At 39.8% G+C, this 22,046-nt stretch overlaps 1 protein-coding gene across 4 annotated transcripts in view; it reads right to left on the reverse strand.

Annotated features, from left to right (window-relative positions):
- Nucleotides 1–690: 690 nt before the first annotated feature.
- Nucleotides 691–22,046, reverse strand: part of LOC137629620 (progranulin-like) — a 110,450-nt gene continuing 89,094 nt past the window's right edge. For 3 of the 4 annotated variants that reach the window (XM_068361120.1, XM_068361121.1, XM_068361119.1), the window contains 4 exons: nucleotides 14,359–14,484; nucleotides 13,458–13,592; nucleotides 12,067–12,213; nucleotides 691–900 (listed from right to left, as the gene is read on the reverse strand). In XM_068361120.1, coding sequence (XP_068217221.1) covers nucleotides 754–900; nucleotides 12,067–12,213; nucleotides 13,458–13,592; nucleotides 14,359–14,484 — 555 coding nt within the window. In that variant the 3' untranslated portion in view covers nucleotides 691–753. The remainder of the gene's footprint in view (nucleotides 901–12,066; nucleotides 12,214–13,457; nucleotides 13,593–14,358; nucleotides 14,485–22,046) is intronic. The other variant, XM_068361122.1, reaches the window with a different exon arrangement.

Here is a 22,046-nt window from a genome sequence, read left to right on the forward strand (position 1 = left end):
GGAATCAATCAAAAAAAGATTATGGTTTTGTTCAAAAAGTTTATTCATTATAAAAAAATACTTTACAGCTTGCAATTTTTATTTGAATGTCAACCACATTAATAAGACCTGATTAATATTATAAGTTCAATGATCATCTTATAAGTTTTGTTAAAAAAATTTTCACTGTATGAAACCTGCCTCTAAATACAGAACACAGGATACCTAATGCTAAATTTGTGAATAATTGTACATAATAGTGTTCTAATTTTGTGAATCAGATAGATTACAAACCAAAGTTATGAGTAAATAACAGGTGCAATACTGATATGGAGATTACAAAACACCAAATTTCTTGGCAGGATTTTGTGAAACATGTACTTGAGATAATAAAAAAAAAAATTCTTGGCAGGATTTTAGAGGTTTTTTAAGAGATTCTTACTGTGACCAATGAGTTAATTGCAAAAAAAAAAAAAAAAAAACTACAAAAAATAATAAATAAAATTACTAACAATAACTAAAGAGAAGGTTACTTTAAAACTGCTTGTTTATTTAAAACATTTTCACAGATACGTTATGCTTTGGCTTGATACTTACAATGGTGGAAATAATTTTCCTTTTGGTTAGAAAACAAAGAAAACTTTACATTTTGAAAAATTACAAGAGTATAAAAAAAACTTTAATGAAAACATTTAAAATAATTTTGTTAAAAAAAATCCTGTTAAATAACAAAACGTATAAAAAAATTTACAAGTGCATTACTGTACCACCTCCCTATACTTCTGGTGTTTTCTTTGTACTAAATACCTTCAGCAAGAACGGTGCATAATGTTCCATCGCTCCTAGCATTCTGTCACATCCCTCATCTGAGCACCAATAGCCATGTGGGCAACAATGAATTTTATCACCACAGCACGTTGCCTGAAAAAAATTGATGTGAGTGAATTCATTATTAAATGCCAAACATTCACAGAACACAGTATAGAATTTCATACTTGGTGCAAATGCCTCATTTTATAGTTTATGGCATTTTTTCATCTTAATTGTTACTTAATCTTTACAAACTATAAGAATTTACAACATAAATAATTTTGTTGCGGGCGGGGTTTCCGAGTACTGTTTCGTCTCGAAGGTCTTTTCTGTAAAAGGTTAGGGCAGGGAATCCAATAAGCCGCAGCATACAAAATAAATTTTGTCTCCCCTGTTCAAGAGACAGTTTTTTTTTAATGTGCAAGGCTGAGACTTACGATGTATAAGGGGTTCAGGCTCTATTGAGCTGTCACAGCACCTCCAATATCACAAATTTTTAAGTAATTTGTATTTTTCCTAACATACTTACCGAGAACTACTTTCTTAGGAGGTACCTGGAATCTCCTCTCAACCGACCAGAGTTTTGTGTAGTTTACCCTACTTCCGTTTTTTGTGAGGACTACCTCAGGCGGAAGGATACGTGCCCTGAGGCTAGTCCCGAGCCTGGTCGCGTGTTAGCTTGGGTCTCGACCCTCAGTAAGTTCTTGGATGTTAAAAATACCTAAGGGTCAGCAAGGCACTCGGGGAAGGAAGGGAGGGCCATTACCCGAAAGTAGTTCTCGGTAAGTATGTTAGGAAAAATACAAATTACTTAAAAATTTGTGATTTGTTCCAACACGGAGACTTACCTCGAACTACTTTCTTAGGAGACTTACACTTTAGGAGGTGGGAGTGTCTTCCTGACCTCTAGACCCAACTAAGCCAGGCGACAAGGAACCTAGTTAGGAAACTAGGTTCTAAGTTCTTCGGAAAACGAAACGTAGGGAAAAACTACACAAAGAGCTCATGTTAGTATCTAAGTACTCACCCTTAAAAATTCCACGAAGCCGAGTCCTGTGACGAAGTTGTGAAGTCATGTCTTGTGCAGGTTCTATCTGGGTCTATCTCCGGGGGTCGGGAAAGGAAAAGGACCTGTGTCTCTTGGTTTTGCTACCCACGATTGTACCTGGGGCTTCACTGTTAAATCGCTTGGAGCGCGGAGATGACTGTCCAAATAGAGAACCCGTCTAGAGATTTCCTCGAGCAATCCTTGAGGTAATCAGTTGTGAAGGTCGACTGGTTCGACCAGGTGCCTGCTCTAAGGATCTGGGCCACTGCCATGTTCTTCTCAAAAGCCAGAGAGGTACTTAGACCCCTAATGTCATGGGGCCTGGGATTACTTGTCAGGGGAAGGCCCACCTCGCTATAGGCCCTGACAATCACCTGTCTTAGCCAAAAGGAGATGGTATTCTTAGATACCTGCTTTTTCACTGTACCCGTGGAGACGAAGAGGTTTTTGATACCAGGGCGGAGATTAGCCGTCCGCTCAAGGTATTTCCTCACGGCTCTGACGGGGCACAACTTCAAACCCTCCGGATTCCCTGATCGAGGAATCGCTGCCATTGAGAAGCCTTCGAACTTAGGATCCCAGACTGCTGGATTCTGTGTTTTAGCTACAAAAGAAGGGACGAACTTGAAGGAGATCTCACGCCATCCCTTCGTATGGATTTCTCCCACCCTCTTAGCTGAAGCCAAGGCCAACAAGAAGACCGTCTTGAGAGTGAGATCCCTGTCCACTATGTCCTTCAAGAGCTTGAACGGTGGTTCACTTAGCATTTTCAGGACTCTTGCCACATCCCACTGCGGCACCCTGGAGGTTTGCGGAGGGCATGCTTGTTCGAAGCTCCTGATGAGCATAGAGATATGCCTAGAGGAACCCAGATCAATGCCCTTCAGGAGGAAAACTTGGCCTAAGGCTGCACGGACTCCCTTGATGGCTGGTATTGACATGCCCACCACGTCTCTGAGGTGTACGAGGAAATCCGCAATATCCGGAACTGAAGCTTTTAGAGGCTTGATGTTTCTTGAGGAACACCATTTCGTGAAAGTGGTCCATTTTGCCTGGTAGACCGCTGCCGAAGACCGCCTCAGATAGTGCGACATCCTCTCAGCCGTTCCTGCTGAATATTCTTCCTTCCTCAGGAGACGACGCTCGATAATCTCCAAGCGTGAAGGCGAAGAGATCGAGAATTATCGTGGATCCTTTGGAAGTGTGGCTGCTGCAGAAGGTCTGGCCTGTCGGGCAGAGGCCACGGGGGAAGGCACGCTAAGTCTCTTAGATCCACGAACCACTCTCTCTCCGGCCACCAGGGCGCTACCAAAGTCATCCTTAGGTTGTGAGCTGTCCTTACTCTGTTGAGCACTTGCCTGATCAATGCGAAGGGAGGAAAAGCGTACACGTCGAGATTGTCCCATTTGCGGCATTGGGTCTGGGACAGGAGAACAGAATACGGGGAGTTGTGCATTCAGTCTGGTTGCAAAGAGATCCATCACTGGCGAACCCCATTTTTGAATGATGAGCCTGGCTACTTCTGAGTGAAGAGACCACTCTGTACCCACTACCTGGCCCATCCTGCTGAGCCTGTCGGCTAGGACATTCCTTTTCCCTGGAATGAACCTTGCTGAAATGACGATTTATTCCGACTCTGCCCAATCCAGGATCTCCAACGTGAGATCGCACAACTCCTTCGACTTGAGTCCTCCCTGTTTCTTTATGTACGCTACTACAGTGGCGTTGTCGCACATCAACGCCATTGTATTTCCCCTTAGAAGATCTACGAACTGTACGCACGCTTTTCGGACTGCCTTCATCTCTAGGACGTTGATGTGCTGTGCTTTCTCTTCTTCCGTCCAAGAGCCTCTTGCTGACTTGCTGAGAAGGTGTGCTCCCCACCCCACCTTGGAGGCGTCCGTGAAGAGAAGCATCTCGGGGGCTCAGCTGCGAAGGGCATCCCCTTGAGGGTATTCGCTCGATCCTGCCACCACTCCAGGGATTGTTTCGTCTCCGGAAGAACGGGAATTAACTTGTAGGGGGAGTAACTGGTTCCAGAGCCCTCCAGAGCCCCTTCAGGTTCCATTGTATGCTCCTGAGTTTGAGCCTCCCTTGGGGGACCAGTTTCTCTAATGATACTAGATGACCTATCAACCTCTGCCAGTCCTTGGCTCTCCTGAGCTGCCCTGAAAGGAGGGGCCGGAGGACCTGGTCCAGGTTGTTCAACCTCTCCCCCGACGGAAAGGCTCTCACTAGGCGGGAGTCCAGCACTATCCCCAAGTAAGTCATCCTGGTGGAGGGAGACAGATGCGACTTCTCCAGGTTGATAGTGATACCCAGAACTTTGCCGAATTGTATTAGTTTCACGCCTTGATCCTTCAAAACTACCTCTGAGGAAGAAAGAAGCAACCAGTCGTCCAGGTGGCGAATACCCCATTCGTGAGCCCACACGGAGACTGTCGTGAAGATCCTCGTGAATACTTGGGGCGCTGTTGACAAACCGAAGCAGAGGGTCTTGAACTGCAAGATCTGGGTACCCCACTTCACCCGAAGAAACTTCCTGCTTGAGGGGTGATAGGGATTTGAAAATACGCGTCATTGAGATCTATGGACATCATGAAGTCCCCTTCCCTCAGGGACTGCAGGACCGACTTCGGTGTGTCCATCTTGAAGTCAGTCTTGCACACAAACTTGTTGAGGGCTGACAGATCTATTACTGGTCTCCAACCTCCCGTCGCTTTCTCCACCAGAAAGAGTCGGCTGTAGAACCCTGGGCCCGGTTGAAGGACCGTTTCCATTGCCCCTTTTCTAACATTGTGGATACTTCCTCCTGTAAGGCTGCCCTCTTCAAAGGGTGCTTGGGTGCTAGCCACTCCACCTGACTGGCTGGAATCAGAGGGGCGGTTCTGCCAGGGATGGTAGTCTGTAACCCTCCTTCAACACCGTTACTGTCCAGGGTTCCGCACTGTGGTCTTTCCATGCTTGCCAAAAATGTCTGAGGCATCCCCCAACCTGAGGCTTGGGCAAGAGTAGGGGGCCTCTCACCCTATCTCCTTCTGGAGGATCGACCTGAACGCCCTCTCCTGGAAGCTGAGTAGGACGTTCTAAACGAGGCCGGTGCTGTCGGAGCTCCTCTACAGGGGGGCTGCGGTGGTTAAGCCCAAGAGGTAGATGGGGCGTCTCTCCTTGTCTGGCTAGGAGAGGCTCGAGAAGTAGAGGGTCCATCCGATGTAGGTCTTCTGTAAGCGGGTCTCCTCATGGCTTGAGGTCTGGGAACACTCACTTCCTTCCTCCTCATGAGTTTCTCCATGATTTCTTCCATTTGCTTCAGGGGAAAAAGCGAGTCACCCCACACGGACAGGCTCCTCAAAGCCCTCGCTTCCCTGTCTGGGATTCTACTGGATAGCTTGGTCAGAACCGTATCCCTTCTCCTAAGGACCCAGTTGGCCGATAAAGCAAGAGACTGGAACGTCAAGAACTTCAGTGTCCTTCCTCCGGAGATGATTAGTTCTTTCAGGAGAGCTTGGTTCGATGGATCTGACAAGTCGTAGGTGGCCTGGATACCCACTAGAGTTGATGCCCACCAGTCCAACCAGGAGGCGACGTTGACCAGGTCTTCAGACATCTCCTCCATCATCGTCACCTCTGACTGGGAGAATCAAATCGGGGCTGAAGAGGCTCTGTCCTCCGGGTCACCCTGTCCTAACACTTCAAAGGAGGCCTCCATCCTGCAGGCTCCCGGTCGCTGCCCTTCCGGCACACAATATTTACTCTGGGACCTTAGACCCTGGAGTAATTTGGAGGCACTCTAGGATTTAGGGGCTTCAGCATTGCCCGCCATAACCTTGTCAACATGAGTACGTCCCAGAACCACGTCCCTGGCCACAGGTAGCGCTAAGGAGGGTTTCTGCTGTACGGGGGCCTCCATTAGACGATTGAGGCTGGATCGCCAGGCATCCTCGTCGGCGGGAAGAGACTCCTCGATCCTGTGATGTCTCCGTATGAGGCCTATAACTCTTCGATAAGCCGAATCCTCGGTTGGAGAACCCTCCGTGTCGCCGACCGCGCCCTCCGTCTGGAGCTGAGGCACTGTCCCGACGGGCACCTCCATCTGGCGCTGAGCCGATGGGCACCTCCGTCAGGTGCTGAGGAGCTGTCCCGACGGGCACCTCCGCACTAGTCCGCGGTCCTGGGACGGGCACCGCCGTGTTGGCAAGGGCTTCCGTCCTTAGATAGTCCTTCGACAATGAGGGTGAGGCTTCCGTGGGCTTGCCCGACGGAGGAAGCCGTCCCTGTTTATCCAAAGGTCGAGCCAATTTTGCCGACTCGACGAGGCTGCCCGTCCGAAAAGGCGACTCCCTCCGCTGGGCGGGTTGAGTCGGCTGTTTCGCGGTCTTGCGCCTGTCCGAAGAGGTCCTTGCGTTCTCGTCCTTCCGAGGTTCAAACCTGTGGCTGGAAGAGGGCCTCCTTGGAGAACCTTCTCTGGAATGCCAACTCGCAGAGCACGGGATCGCAGCGAAGTCCACGAGCTTCCTGCGGGGGACGAGGACCCATTCTTCTTTGGGAGACCTGCTCCTCCTGTATTTCTTCCTCGGAGACCTGGAATGCCTTCTCCCATGTCTCGACCTAGAACGCGACCTCGAACGGGAACGTCTGCTCCTGGATCCATCCCTCCTCCGGCGACGCCTCCTCCGCGCTTCTCCCTCCAAAGAGAACGATGAACCTGCCGCTGAAGACTCAGACGACTCTGCATAACGCGACCGAGGGGCAGGCGCATGGGGAATAGACGGCCTCGTGACTTGCTGGGTTCCGGAGGTCGAAGGTTACAGAAACATGTCTGGAACCGCCGAAAGAGGAGCTGGGGGAGAGTTCGGTCGCTCTATGTTGGGTAACCAGGAACCAAAGTCTTCTTCCATCCTCAACGGGGACCTACCTGGAGTCCTCGGGGGTCCCCATCCAAAGGGATCCGCTACCGGAGAGTCTACCTTATCCTGGGTGCCATCAGCTGCGGAGGTACCTGAAATGTAGGGCCATGACGCGGGCGAAGAAAAGGGACATTTTTACCCCACATGGGGTCATCTGACGAGACGTGCCCCCCAAGCACAAGGGCAGAGTCTCCAAGACCCCCACTAAAAACACATTCAGGCCCCCCACTTGCCTGCAAAGATTCAGCAACCCCAACATCTCGAAGACTAGACTCCTGGGGAAGAGCCATCGGCTTCTTTCCTGCAACGGACTTACCTCGTCCCCTACTCTGGATAGGGGAAGATGGGAGAGAAACACCGTCAGACTTCCCTCCTGGCGACGTCAAGGGCGAAGAGGTGCTTGCCTTCCTGAGAGAACGCTTAGCGGACTACTTCTTCTTCGTACTAAAACGAACCCACTGAATTTCACTCCACGACACACACTCCGGACACGTGTCCGACGGAGAGCGCACTCTACCCCTACACGAAGAGCAAAGGGAATGCTGGTCAACCTCCGGCTTGGACAAAAACGCTCCACACAACTTCCCGGCTCTAGGCCCAAGACAACGGCGGGCATGCTCCACGATGCACAACACAACACCGTAAGACAGGAACGCAGGGAAAGGATAAGGAATACACTTGGGAAAGCGCAAGGGAATCAAGCGAACACGCAAGAACACAAGGGAAAGTACAGGGATATCACGTGGGACACGTGAGTCGGGGATACAAAGGGTCGCACTGAGAAAAGAGAGCATCGGGATGGTATCACGACGCGACCAGAGAACTTACCGAGGGTCGAGACCCAAGCTAACACGCAACCTGGCTCAGGACTAGCCTCAGGGCACTTATCCTTCCGCCTGAGGTGGTCCTCACAGAAAACAGAAGTAGGGTAAACTACACAAAACTCTGGTCGGTTGAGAGGAGATTCCAGGCACCTCCTAAGAAAGTACTTCGAGGTAAGTCTCCGTGTTGGAACAATCAGATATTCTTCAGGCAACCAATGATGTCACTGCTAAAGACTTAGGATGTATAAGGGAGACCAAGGGGGTTCAGGCTCTATCGAGCCGTCACAGTACCTCCAGTTCCGATATTCATCAGCCAATCAATTGATATGTCATTGATGGAAAACATTACCAGAGAATCCTGGCCACATTATTTGCATCCACTAACCATCTCCTCCTTAGTCAACTAACTGCAGTATAACCATGTCTTTCCCAAGCCCTGTTAATCGAGTTCTAAAACAGAAATAGAGTTCTGAATTATTTACCTTAATAACTATTCACAGTAATAGTGTCAAAGTAGAGATTACAGTACTTAACTCCATTAAAGAATGCTTTTAGTGTTTTGTTTATGCAATCAGTCTCCATATGGAGTATGACTCTATTCCCTCACAGCTTTCCTGACAGCGAGGAGAATATTCCAGTTTTTGTATTTTATCACTTACAAGTTTTATTTTTTCACCCTCTTTCATAATTATTAGTTATGACTTTATAGTAATTCTTCAGCTAACATAACCTTATATTATTACGTTTGAAGAAGTACACTCAGTTTAAGCTTCATTCTAAATAGTAGATTATGGGTCGGAGGATGATCTACACCATAAAGAGGTGGCAACCTTACTCCAGGGGGTCCTCAGAGGACACTTCAGTTTTCCCCGAGAGGCAACCTTTGAGTGCTCTCCCTGGGTTTGGCCTGATTGCTAGGTCACCCCAACCCAGATTTCTGCTATGTAGGTTTCAGTTTATACTGAATTCAGTAAGCTTGTGTTGCATGGACACCACAGTTATTGTCAAAATGGTTGGAGGAACTGATCCAATCACTCTATGGGGATTCCTTTCCAAGACTAGTATTTCTGGGTTACTGCATTTTGTCTGCTCCCTCCTGGTCCCAGCTTGGGGGCACAGCTGTGCCCCGAAGCTAAAGGTTTTCTGGTTACGAAAAAAATTACCAAGAGGGTAGTAACACCCGGAATCTTATGTATTCTGTGATGATGTTGAGAAGGGGAACCTTTTTGGGAACCCTCAGGATGCATAGTGGCCTGAATGTAATGTGTTTCAATGCAGCAGCTTAGATCTTTCATTTCATGATGTGGAATTTAAAGATTTTGCTACTTAACTCCAATCTTGTTAGCAGATTAAAGAAACATCCCATAGGAGGTTCTGATGACATAGAGGTCTGCCCTTACCTGTTGGCAGAGGCACTCTTAGTTGGAGGAGAGGGGTAGGTTGTTCTTGATCACATTTTGCCAGACTGCTTCACTGCCTGGAATGAGCCAGTACCTCATTATCTGCCACATGGCTGAAAGACTTCACAAAGCCAAAAAATCAATTTTTAGGGGTTTATCCTTAGGAGTTCTAAGGATACACAGAGCTTAAAGGTTTCCATGTAGTTCTCCCCAAGAAATGGGAGCCTAATGTTGGTACCAATCAATTATTATTATTACTTGCTAAGGAAAAGCACCTGGTATGGATGGTGTGAGAGCCAAGATGTTTAAGAAATGGGGTGTGACTGTACTTGAATGGTTGGCGAGATTAATGTGTTTTATGTTGTCAATGGTACCAGTAGATTGGGTTTGTGCAAGTATTGTACCACTATATAAGGGTAAGGGAGATGTGCATGAGTGTTGTGATTCAAGGGGTATTAGTTTGTCGAGTGTGGTTGGAAAAGTGCATGGTAGAGTGATGATTAATAGGATTAAGGATAAAACAGAGAATGCAATCTTAGAAGAACAGGGTAGTTTCAGAAGAGATAGGGCATGTATGAATCAGATTTTCACAGTTAGGCAGATATGCGATAAATATTTAGCAATAGGTTTGGAGGTGTATGTTGCATTTATAGATCTGGAGAAAGCGTATGATTGAGTTGATAGGCAAGCGAAGTGGAATGTGATGAGGTTATATGGAATTGGTGGAAGGTTCTTGCAAGCAGTGTAAAGTTTCTACAAAGGTAGTAAAACTTGTGTTAGGATAGGAAATGAAGTGAGTGATTGGTTTCGGGTGAGAGTGGGGCTGAGACAGGGATGTGTGATGTTGCCATGGTTGTTTAACTTGTATGCTGATGGAGTGGTAAGAGAGGTGAATGCTCGAGTGCACGGACGAGGATTGAAACGGTTAGACGAGAATGATCATGAATAGGAGGTAAATCAGTAGTTTGCGGATGATACTGAACTGGTTGCAGACTCGGAAGAGAAGCTTGGCCGATTAGTGACAGAATTTGGAAGGGTCGAGAAGGAAGGTGGCGAGAGGTTGAATGTAGAGTTACTTGAGGAGGTGGATAAGTTTAAGTACTTGGGGTCTGTTGCAGCAAATGGTAGTGTTGGGGGCAGTGAAGGGAGTGGTAAAGAATAGGGGGTTAGGAATGAATGTAAAGACAGTTCTGTATGAGAAAGTGATTGTACCATCTGTGATGTATGGATCGGAATTGTGGGGGATAAAAGTTACGGAGAGACAGAAATTGAATGTGTTTGAGATGAAGTGTCTGAGGAGTATGGTTGGTTTATCTCGAGTAGATAGGGTTAGGAACGAAGTAGTGAGGGTGAGAACAGGTGAGAGAAATGAATTAGCAGCTAGAGTGGATATGAATGTGTTGAGGTGGTTTGGCCATGCTGAGAGAATGGAAAATAGCTGTCTGCTAAAGGTGATGAATGCAAGAGTTGATGAGAGAAGTACAAGAGGAAGGCCAAGGTTGGGGTGGATGGATGGAGTGAAGAAAGCTCTGGGTGATAGGATAGATGCGAGAGTGGCAAGAGAGCATGCTAGAAATAGGAATGAATGGTGAGCGATTGCGACGCACTCCAGTATGCCATTCTGCTTCCTCCGGTCGCCTAGGATGACCGCGGAGGTAGTAGCAGTAGGGGATTCAGCATTAGGAAGCATCATCTGTGGTGGATAACGGGGGAGGGTGGGCTGTGGCACCCTAGCAGTACCGGCCGAACTCAATTGAGTCCCTCCTCAGGCTGGAAAGAGCGTAGAGAGGAAAGATACCCCCCTTTTTCCTTTATTTGTTTGATGTCGGCTACCCCCAAAATTGGGGGCAGTGCCTTTGTACATGTACGTACTTGCTAAGCTACAACCCTAGTTGAAAAAGCAGCATGCTATAAGCCCATGGGCTCCAACAGGAAAAATAGCCCAGTGAGGAAAGGAAATAAAGGAAAAAAATATTTTAAGAAGAGTAACATCATCAAATTAAATATCTCCTTATAAACTATATAAATTTTAATAAAACCAGAGGAAGAGAAACAATACGGAACAGCATGCCCGAGTGTACCCTCAATCAAGAGAACTCTAACCCAAGACAGTGGAGGACCATGGTATAGAGACTATGGCACTATCCAAGAATAGAGAACAATGGTTTGATTTTGGAATGCCCTTCTCCTAGAAGAGCTGCTTACCATAGCAAAAGTCTCTCTTCCATCCTTAACAAGAGAAAAGTGGCCACTGAACAATTACAGTGCAGTAACCACCTGGGTGAAGAAGATTTGTTTGGTAAACTCAGTGTTGTCAGGTGTATGAGGACAGGAGGAGGATAAGTAAAGAATAGGCCAGACTATTCACAATGTGTTTAAGCAAAGGGAAAATGAAGCGTAACCAGAGAGAAGGATCCAATGTAGTACTGTCTGGCCAGTCAAAAGACCCCTTAACTCTCTAGCAGTAGTATCTAAACGGGTGGGTGGTGCCCCGACAAATGCTTTTCTTTCTGATCCAGGTTCTTTTAGGACAGTAAATTTTTATACCAACATGTTTAATCCATAAGATCACACCAGCTTATCTTACAAAATTAGACATAAGCTATTGTCCTGGTTAAGAATCAACTGTATTTCGAAAGTGATTGCCAAAGCTGTTCCTTCTTAGAATTAATCACATGCATCTTCGGTTAAGATTGATGAAAACAAAAGCTAATACAGAGCTATCCATTAATTATGATTTACCAAAATATGAGTGGTTAACCATCATGTAAATAATAATAGCTATTTGGTTACTTCATTAACTTAAGCATATACAGTAGATGTAACTAATGACAGTTTCTTTGTGGGTAGGATTAATACTCTATCTCGCACAAAGACATTGCCCTGTTACAAAACTAGCCCTTTTTTATAGTTACTCTCAGCTAGTATAAAGAATTACAAGGTTATTCTTGCTTATAGAGGCATTCATTTATGAACATTATGAGATTTACTAAAATTCCCTTACTCAAAAACCTAGCTATTATATGTGCAAGATTTGTTATAAAATAATCACATTATGTTTTGTATTCACAGTCTATCCCATTTTAAAAATTACTTACATCTTCATAGGCACAACAACCATAACCTCCTTCAGCTACTTCACAGCAAGTTGCACCATCAGGACACTCTGTCTGGTCAGGGCACATTTCATGCAAGTCTACTTCTGGCATTCCCTTGTGCGTGTCATCACTTTCTGTGTCATCATCCTTTAAAATTAAAAATAAAAAGCTACTCAAATCTTACATTCATCTAAAAAGATGAGATTGGTTACAAAAGAAATGTTTTAGCTTTATAATACATTTTAATCACTTAAAAAAAATAGAAATACAAAATTAGCAGGATTTATTCTTAGGTTTACAGAATGGTTCTACATACTGTATAAAGTCTCTCTAATTTCCCATACAAAATAATTGTGGGAAAAACTTTAGATGTGGTAGAAATACAGCTAAGGTAAAGCAAGTATATTTCCTAGGTTCAGGAGGTAATATATAAAAGAGGTGGCTAAAAACCATCAATTGTAACAAAGATGGATAAAGTATAAATTTTAGGAGATGGCAGAGAAATTGAAAGAAAGGAAATATTAGTAAAGGATGGAATGGTTATGTGATAAAGGGGAGAATAAATGTAAGAACAATGATTATTAAAATGAAGTTCATGTGCCACAATCCGAAAGTCAAGAAAGCTAAATTATTTTAGAAATCCTACTAGATGCTGTACCTGCTAGACCAAATTTAAACAAGCTACGAATAAGAGATCCAAATAGTTAACATTGCTGGTTTTTTTCAGATTTCTTTACAAAACTTATATTTTGGCAAGCAAATTACTGGAATTTTTTTCCAAGAAAGAAATTTAAAACATATGAAATTATATCATTAGCTTTTTTCGAATATACTCAAACCATTTTTTTTTTTGTGTGTAAGATCTATACATTGGTTTCTTTTTAAACTGTTCTTTATTGTTTTTTTCTTGACTTCTTCACTTTTCCTGGTGTGTATAAGTGATTGGCCATGTATAGGGTTTTTAACTGGTACAAAGCAGTCAAACATGATGTGATTCAACAGGTGGTGGATTTGTTTATCTTAAGGGTGGACTGTACCAAGAAGGCTTTGTAATATACACACTCCAATAAAACAAATCCTCATTGCACAATAGAAATATCAGCAAATGTACAAATGAAAAAAATGACAGGTGTAAATCAAATATAAAAAAAATATTAGCTTGAATACAAGTAGCAGTAATAAACTACAATAGCATTAAATGATTTATATCAAGCAATAAATGTGTAAAAATATAGATGTTTAACCAATCCACAATAACTTGCATCAAAGTAATCTAAGATTATGAACCTGGTAGTCTCAACTGATTGAATGGTAAAGATAAATTATCAATTTACTGGTTATACTATATCAATTATGGCAAAATTTCTGGCCATTCATAGAGAAAAACTTGCCTCAGAATCTCTATGTACTTTGGTAGAACTAATGGTCACAGGATATTGAAAATCTTCAGATTCCTTTCGGCATCCACTATCAGAGCATTGGTATCCGTGGGGACAACAATGTACCTTATCTGCACAGCAAGTTGCCTAAAAATAAAATAAAATAATTACCCTACAGTACCTGAATTACACATTAGCACAACTACAGGCTAAAATACCACGTTTCATCTTGAAATGTTTCATGGATATGACGTCTCCATAAGGTAAAATTTTATATTACTATAATTCAAAGTTTCATAATATTGAACATTATATTTAAGACCAATTTTCATCTATTAGGCCTACTTATGTTTTCATGTCTTAAGGTGTGTTTTGTGTCCGACATTATGACTTTACTAAACTATACTATACTGAATTAGCATTGGTCCCCAATGCTAATTCAATCTTATTTAGGCGTTTCTAGAAATACGTTGAAATTTACCTTTTAACATGGCGTAGGAAGGGTTTTCTCTGTGGAAACCTGATCAACAACCGTATATTCAAAACCCCATTTGGTTTATAGATGGTACAATACTACATAATTATAAATATTTGAAGCATTAACCAATTTTAATATAAGGATAACTTACATGGGATAGTCACTAGAAATTGAATATATTTCCCTACCCAAAACAAATTATTTTTTTATAACTACAACACATCAATTCTCTCAACTGTTGAACTACGTAAAAGACGAGGGGAGTATTTTTCATCCACTGTATAAATGAGGTGGGATACAATTCATCCAATACATCAGTGTGGGAGGGATAAGTTTCTTCACCTATATCAAATGATTACATGAAATAAGTTATATGTTGAAGAGTTTCTATCATTCTCAAACGTAAGAGCAAAAACAAATATAACAAAATCTAACCTTTTCCATAGGACAGCATCCATAATCGCCATCCTCCAGTTGACAACACGTATTGCCATCTGGGCATGGATAATCATCTGGGCAAATAACACTACTTACATTTGTTGTTGTTTTCAGTGACACGTGCTGAAAAATTGAGGAATAAGATATTTTATATATATATATATATATATATATATATATATATATATATATATATATTTTATATATATACACACAGGTATTGCTCGACATACGACTATTCGACTTTACGACCATTTTTTTCAGGGTGATGACGTCACAAGTTTATCGGAAATAGGACGAATATTTCCTTGAAAATAATCTATTTTCTCTATACATATAAAATTATTTATCTTGGTAAATTATTATTTTCTGTTATTGTTAATATTCAGTATTTATTTTCAGTTAAAAATACATTAAGAAAAGTTTTAATATCTGTTGAGTTCATATTATGTCTGGTGACGTCACATCACCGGCGGAAAGCTTCCGGGCAATACAGTGATTTCCTTCCAATAGGCTAACGATTAATATTAGTATTTCCATTATCGAAATATTAAATAACGATACAAAGTATTTTGAGGGTCGGTATCGGTTGTCATGAGTACTACGTAGCGTAAATTTGACTGTACGCTACTTTTTTAATCTCTGATAATGGATCGATGTTTATCTAAAGAAAATATACTTTTAGGGCAAATATTTTCTTGATAATATATTTCCTTTTACATTATAAAAATAAAATACTTTTGTTTGTTAAGTTAGTATTTTCTTTTCATTTCTTGCGAGAAACAAAGAAAATTAATTTACATATTTTGCAAGTCATTCTTCGTAGAGATTACTGTACGTCACGTGACTTGTGACGTCATGTATCTGGCGGAAGCGCGCTGACAAACCGAATGATTTCCTTTCATTGTTACCGAGTAATCTTATTACAGCATTCCCATCATCGAAACACCCAGTAACGATATCGAGTGTTTTAGTGGTCTGTATCATTAGTTATAGTACTACTTACCGTAAATTTAAGAAAAAAAGTCTGATGACGTCATATTTCTGGCGGAAGGCGAGAGGCAAATCAAGTGATTTCCTTCCGATGCGTTACTATTCCCATAATTGAAACATCGAATAATGATATAGAATTTTTTAATAATTTTCAAAAAAAAAATATGAAGATACAACTGAATTAAAAACAAAATACAGAGAGAGAGAGAGAGAGAGAGAGAGAGAGAGAGAGAGAGAGAGAGAGAGATCGTATTCCTTTTATAACTAATAATAAGGTCTATAAATGAATTGTATGGAAAATGTGATACCCTATAACATATTGGCGCTGATGCAATATGCATTATGAAGAAATTTCGAATGTCAAGAAAATTATATAAATCAGTGTTATTCGCACTATATATATGTGCTCATAATAGTAATACGGCAGCGTGACCTTGAGATCAGCTGATGCCAACCGAAAGTAAATTAAAAGTATTTGTCGATTATTGATATGCTCAAGAAGTTGAAAAATAAAATATAAACGTTCTTTAATAATCCACAATTAAACACAGTAATGTCTAATGAAATATAAAGGCTTAATATTGAACTACAATACTGTATGAAGCTTTAAAAAGAACTACCCTTATGCGATTGCGAGAGCGAGCACACACACACACACACAGAAAGAGCTACAACGATTTCGCATTATACCTAATGATTAGACAAACTGTATGGAAACTGATTTCCTGTAACATATTGGCGTTGATGTAATATTCATCATGAAGATATTTCTAATAAGTTGAGAAATGATAAAAAAATATGCCATACGTATGTACGCCATATTTGATACGGTAGGTAGCGGCACTTTCAGATCAGCTGATCATAACCAAAGGTAAACAAAATTTTCAGTACTCGATTGTAAAATGCTTCCAAAATTGATGAATAGAATACAATAATGCATTTATAGAGCATATGATATCCTATGAAACAAGAAAATGGAATAATGATACAGTAAGAAAATATTGACTAAATATGATCCAGATGATTGCCAAATCATAACGTATCAAAATAAATCTACGGAAACTTCACTTTTCTAGTTCGACATGCGGCCAACTCGACTTACGACTCATCTTTCGGTCCCTATCTCGGCCGTAAGTCGAGCAATACCTGTGTATGTGTATGTGTATGTATATATATATATATATATATATATATATATATATATATATATATATATATATATAATATATATACATATATATATATATATATATATATATATATATATACAGGTAGTCGCCGACTTACGACTGAGATCGGGACCGAGGAATGCGTCGTAAGTCGATTTCGTCATATGACGAACTAAAAGTGTGAAGTTTCCGTAGATTTATTATGATGCGTCATGATTCGGCATTATATATATATATATATATATATATATATATATATATATATATATATATATATATATATATATATATATATATATATATATATATATACAGGTAGTCGCCGACTTACGACTGAGATCGGGACCGAGGAATGCGTCGTAAGTCGATTTCGTCATATGACGAACTAAAAGTGTGAAGTTTCCGTAGATTTATTATGATGCGTTATGATTCGGCATTCTTCTCAATCATATTTTATCAATATTTTCTTACTCTTATCATTATTCCATTTTCTTGTTTCATAGGATATCATATGCTCTACTAATGCATTTTTGTATTCTATTTTTCTTCAATTTTGGAAGCATTTTACCAATCGAGAAGTACTTAAAATTTTGTCTACCTTTGGTTGTGATCAGCTGATCTGAAAGTGTCGTTACCTACTGTATTAAAATATGGCGTACATACGTATGGCATATTTTTTTTTCTTTTAGAATTTCTTGACTTATTAGAAATACCTTCATGAATATTACATCAGCACCAATATGTTACAGGAAATCAGTTTCCATACAGTTCGTCAAATCATTAGGTATAATGCGAAATAGTTGTACAGTAGCTCTTCCTCTGTGTGCGCGCGCTCGTTCTCGCAATCGCATACAGGTAGGTAATTTTTAAAGCTTCATACAGTATTCAATTTTTAGTTCAATATTAAGCCTTCATATTTCATTGGACATTATTGTGTTTAATTGCGGTTTATTAAAGCACGTTAACATTTTAATTTTCAATTTCTTGATCATATCAATAATCAACAAATACTTTTGATTTACTTTCGGTTGGCATCAGCTGATCTCAAGGTCACGCTGCGTGTATTACGATTATGTGCACATATACAGTTGTACGAATAATACAGATTTATATAATTTTCTTGAAATTCCAGATTTATTCATAATGAATATTATATTACAGTAGTGCCAATATGTTATAGGGTATCACATTCTCCATACATTTCGTTTATAGACCTTATTATTAGTTATAAAAGGAATGTGCACTCTCTCTCTCTCTCTCTCTCTCTCTCTCTCTCTCTCTCTCTCTCTCTCTCTGTTTTGATTTTTAATTTTGTTAAGTCTTCATATTTATTTGAAAATTATTGAATAAATCTTTATATCATTACTCGATATTTCGATTATGGGAATAGTAACGCATCGGAAGGAAATCACTTGATTTGCCTCTAGCCTTCCGCCAGAAATATGACATCAAACTTTTTTTCTTAAATTTACGGTAAGTTGTACTAATCTAATAACTACTGATACAGACCATCATTGGTGTTTCGATGATGGGAATGCTGTAATAAGATTACTCGGTAATACAATGAAAGGAAATCATTTGGTTTGTCAGCGCGCTTCTGCCAGATACATGACGTAAACTCTACGAAGAATGACTTGCAAAATATGTAAATTAATTTCCTTTTTTCTTGCAAGAAATGAAAAGAAAATACTAACTTACAAAGCAAAAGTATTTCATTTTTATAATGTAAAAGGAAATATATTATTTTCAAGACAATTTTTGTCCTATTAGTATACTTTCTTTACATAAACATCGATCTACTATCAGTGATTTAATAAAACTAGCGTACAGTCAAATTTACGCAACGTAGTACAGTAGGGTCCCGAATTATGCGAGAATTTGGTCGATTAATGACCTCGTGTAAATGGAAAATCGCGAATTTCGAAACACACAACTAACAGAAATAATTCCATTGCGGCCATGGCAACCAGCAATTTGCCTATTCAAATGTGTTTACTACCCATTTCCAATACTTTCTTTGTACTATACTGTATTTCATTATAATATCAAATTGTTCTTGTAAATAAATAAAACATTTAATATACTTTAAAGTTCTAATAACTTGAAAAATGGTTAAAATTACAACCAGGATAGGTGTAAACACCATATATTTCCCGTTATAACACAACCCAAAATGCAGACAAATTTTAATGTTTGTCATATCTATTGTATAATACAACTGGTGAATAGCAAAACCATCACTCTATAGACTAGCTTGTTGTATGATTGAAAATCCATAATTATCAAAATAAAGGCAATTTTATATCATGCGTTTCCTAAACACGCTAAAAATCACAATAGAAAACGACAACCAATGTTTTGTTTACGTTTATCTCTGATCACAACGAAGAAACAGACGCATTTATACATCTGTGTTTTTGAATTGACAGCAATTTTACCAAGTATAGATTATATATTGAATTTGTTATTACCAATGTTCTAATTATTTTTTATTAGAACTTTCAAATAAATGAAATGAATGCCATTTATGAAATGTTTTTCTCTATGATGCCGCCTGAAACGGAAACCTTCCATTTGTTTACGCTCCATCTTCGATCATAACAAACAAACGAATGCATTAAACACACATGATCTAAGTCATAACTAATGATATTACAAACATTTAGTAAACATTATGTTATTACAAATATTTTACTTACCGTATCCATATAAATTCCTAAATTCGTAGCAAAGCTGGAAATTTTTTTTTCCTTATGCGTTTAATCCACAATAGCAAACTGCCGCTAATGACAGAGTGATAACTTACGATAATTATAAACTGTTACGAAAGATAATTGTCCTTTCCATATCCAAAATACTTTTCCTAACTTCAGTTATAAGTCAACTTGTACCCACCTCAATTATGGATCCATATGCAAAAAAGGTAAAAGAAGAAAGTACTAGGCCTATTTTTAAAGTCACCGAACACTTAGGTTACCGCTATAACGTTCGATGTGAGAGAGAGAGAGAGAGAAAGAGAGAGAGAGAGAGAGAGAGAGAGAGAGAGAGAGAGAGAGAGAGAGAGAGAGAGAGAGAGAGAGAGAGGGGGATGGTTTTAAAGTACTAAACAATTAATATGATAGGTTATAACACATTGGTGTTTATGTAATATTAACTGTATAGATGGTTTGAATAAGTTAAGAAATGGTGTAAACAATTCTTTGTTATTGTATTTGCGCGGAAGCTATACATCAGCTGATGTGATCACAGCCAAAAGTAAAACAAAAATAAGTTAGCAATACTCGATTTTTAAAACACACCCGAAATTTAACAACATAAGTACATGTTTTATTATAGCGCAATTGACATTTGAAGAGTAAAAATTTTCTGGAATAGAATGGTGTTTCCTAAAAAATAGTGGTTTGCGGACGAAATCGGTTACCGTATTTTAAGCTATGATTGAAATGGATGTATACACGGTATAATTTTTTCGTTTTGTATTTAATTGACACTTCAAGAAAACCAATTTTGGTTTCTTCATCTATTTGTAAGTATTGTATAACGAACGAGAGAGAGAGAGAGAGAGAGAGAGAGAGAGAGAGAGAGAGAATCAGCTGTTGTAATTGAATGTCGTGTTTTTGTTTCGTGTACCCCCTGAAGCGAGGAATTGATCGCCACAACTAACAATATTCATGTTAATTTCATTCTTAAACTCAAGTTGCCATATGTGAACTATGGTTTTATTTCTTACGGAGAGAGAGAGAGAGAGAGATTTCTGCCATCAAATCTCTCTCTCTCTCTCTCTCTCTCTCTCTCTCTCTCTCTCTCTCTCTCTAGATTTCATTTTACCGTCTACTCTACAAAACCAATGTTTTCAAATCAAATGTATACTGTTTAAAATATGACAAAATATTGACGACTCGTTACCGAAGTTTAGGCTATTCGCTGCCGATAAACACAAAATATTGACGACTCGTTACCGAAGTTTAGGCTATTCACTGCCGATAAACGAACCCAGTCTACTCGTGAAAACCTTGAACGCCCAGAGGGAAAAATAAGGGTTTTAAATATACTGTACTAAACAAAAATAGTGCTTTAATATACCATCATTAACACTACCATTACAATTATCGTAAGGTTGGAGAAAGATAAAGATTGCCGAGAACGTAACCACATTTTTGTTTACAGTTTGTCAGCTGGACTCGCACAGTTAACAGTTGATTTCATTGTTGTGGAATTTTATCCTTAAATAGGCTATTCATTATGAAATTATGTTAATGAAATGTAATGTTAATATTGTTTTGTAACATTTATTATAAATCACCGTATTTAGGGCTACCAATGTACTTAAAAAGACAATAGATTTGATACATAGTGCTTGACTCGCGAACTTTGAACAGCCTCGCAGATACAGAAAATTTATTTTTGAAAAATAGCGATCGCGGAAAAGGGGAATCATGTAATTCGAACACGCTTAATTCGGGACCCTACTGTACTCATGACAACCGATACAGACCCACAAAATACTTTGTATCGTTACTCAATATTTCGATAATGTGAATACGGTACTAATATTAATCGTTAGCCTACTGAAAAGAAATCACTGTATTGCTCGGTCGCTTTCTGCCGGTGATGTGACGTCACCAGACATATAATATGAACTCGATAGATATTAAAACTTTTCTTAACGTATTTTTTACTGAAAATAGATACTGAATAATAACAATAAAAGAAAATAATAATTCAACGAGATAAATCATTTATTTTTATACAGGAAAAGATTATTTTCAAGGAAATATTCGTCCTATTTCCGAGACTTGACGGCATCACCCTGAACAAATCGTCGTAAAATCGAACCGTCATGTCGCATAGGTCGTAAGTCGAGCATTAAACATACACACATACACAACACAGAATTATTTCGTTCCGGAGTGGCTTACGCAAGGTTTTTTTTTCGTGTTGCGAGTCACATTTCATATGCAAATTGCCCAATTCGTTCCAAACCCTACAAAACACCACATTAAATCTTATAATAAAGCTACAGTATAACCACAATGAAATACTGTGCAGCCAAATACATTTGAACCATTCAATATACCTATACTAACTGTTTATACCAGTAAATTAAGTATTTATTACACCAATGTAATAACAAATGGAAAATAATACAATACATACAGTACAATACTGTACATATACTGAATATACAGTTCCATATGTACTGTACTATTATAGTTACTCCTATTATAGACTACAGCTACATTTTTTTTTTATTATTATTATTATTATTATTACTATTATTATTAAATGATAAGCTACAACCCTAGTTGGAAAAGCAGCATGCTATAAGCCCAGGGGCCCCAAAAGGGAAAATAGCCCAGTGAGGAAAGGAAACAAGGAAAAATAAAATATTTTAAGAACAATGACATTGAAATAAATATTTCCTATATAAACTATAAAAACTTTAACAGAACAAGAGAAGAAATTAGAATAGTGTGCCTGAGTGCACCTTCAAGCAAGTGAACTCTAACCCAAAAAAGTGGA

The sequence above is a fragment of the Palaemon carinicauda genome, chromosome 37 (genome assembly GCF_036898095.1).
Source record: "Palaemon carinicauda isolate YSFRI2023 chromosome 37, ASM3689809v2, whole genome shotgun sequence".
NCBI classification, from domain to species: Eukaryota; Metazoa; Arthropoda; class Malacostraca; order Decapoda; family Palaemonidae; genus Palaemon; species Palaemon carinicauda.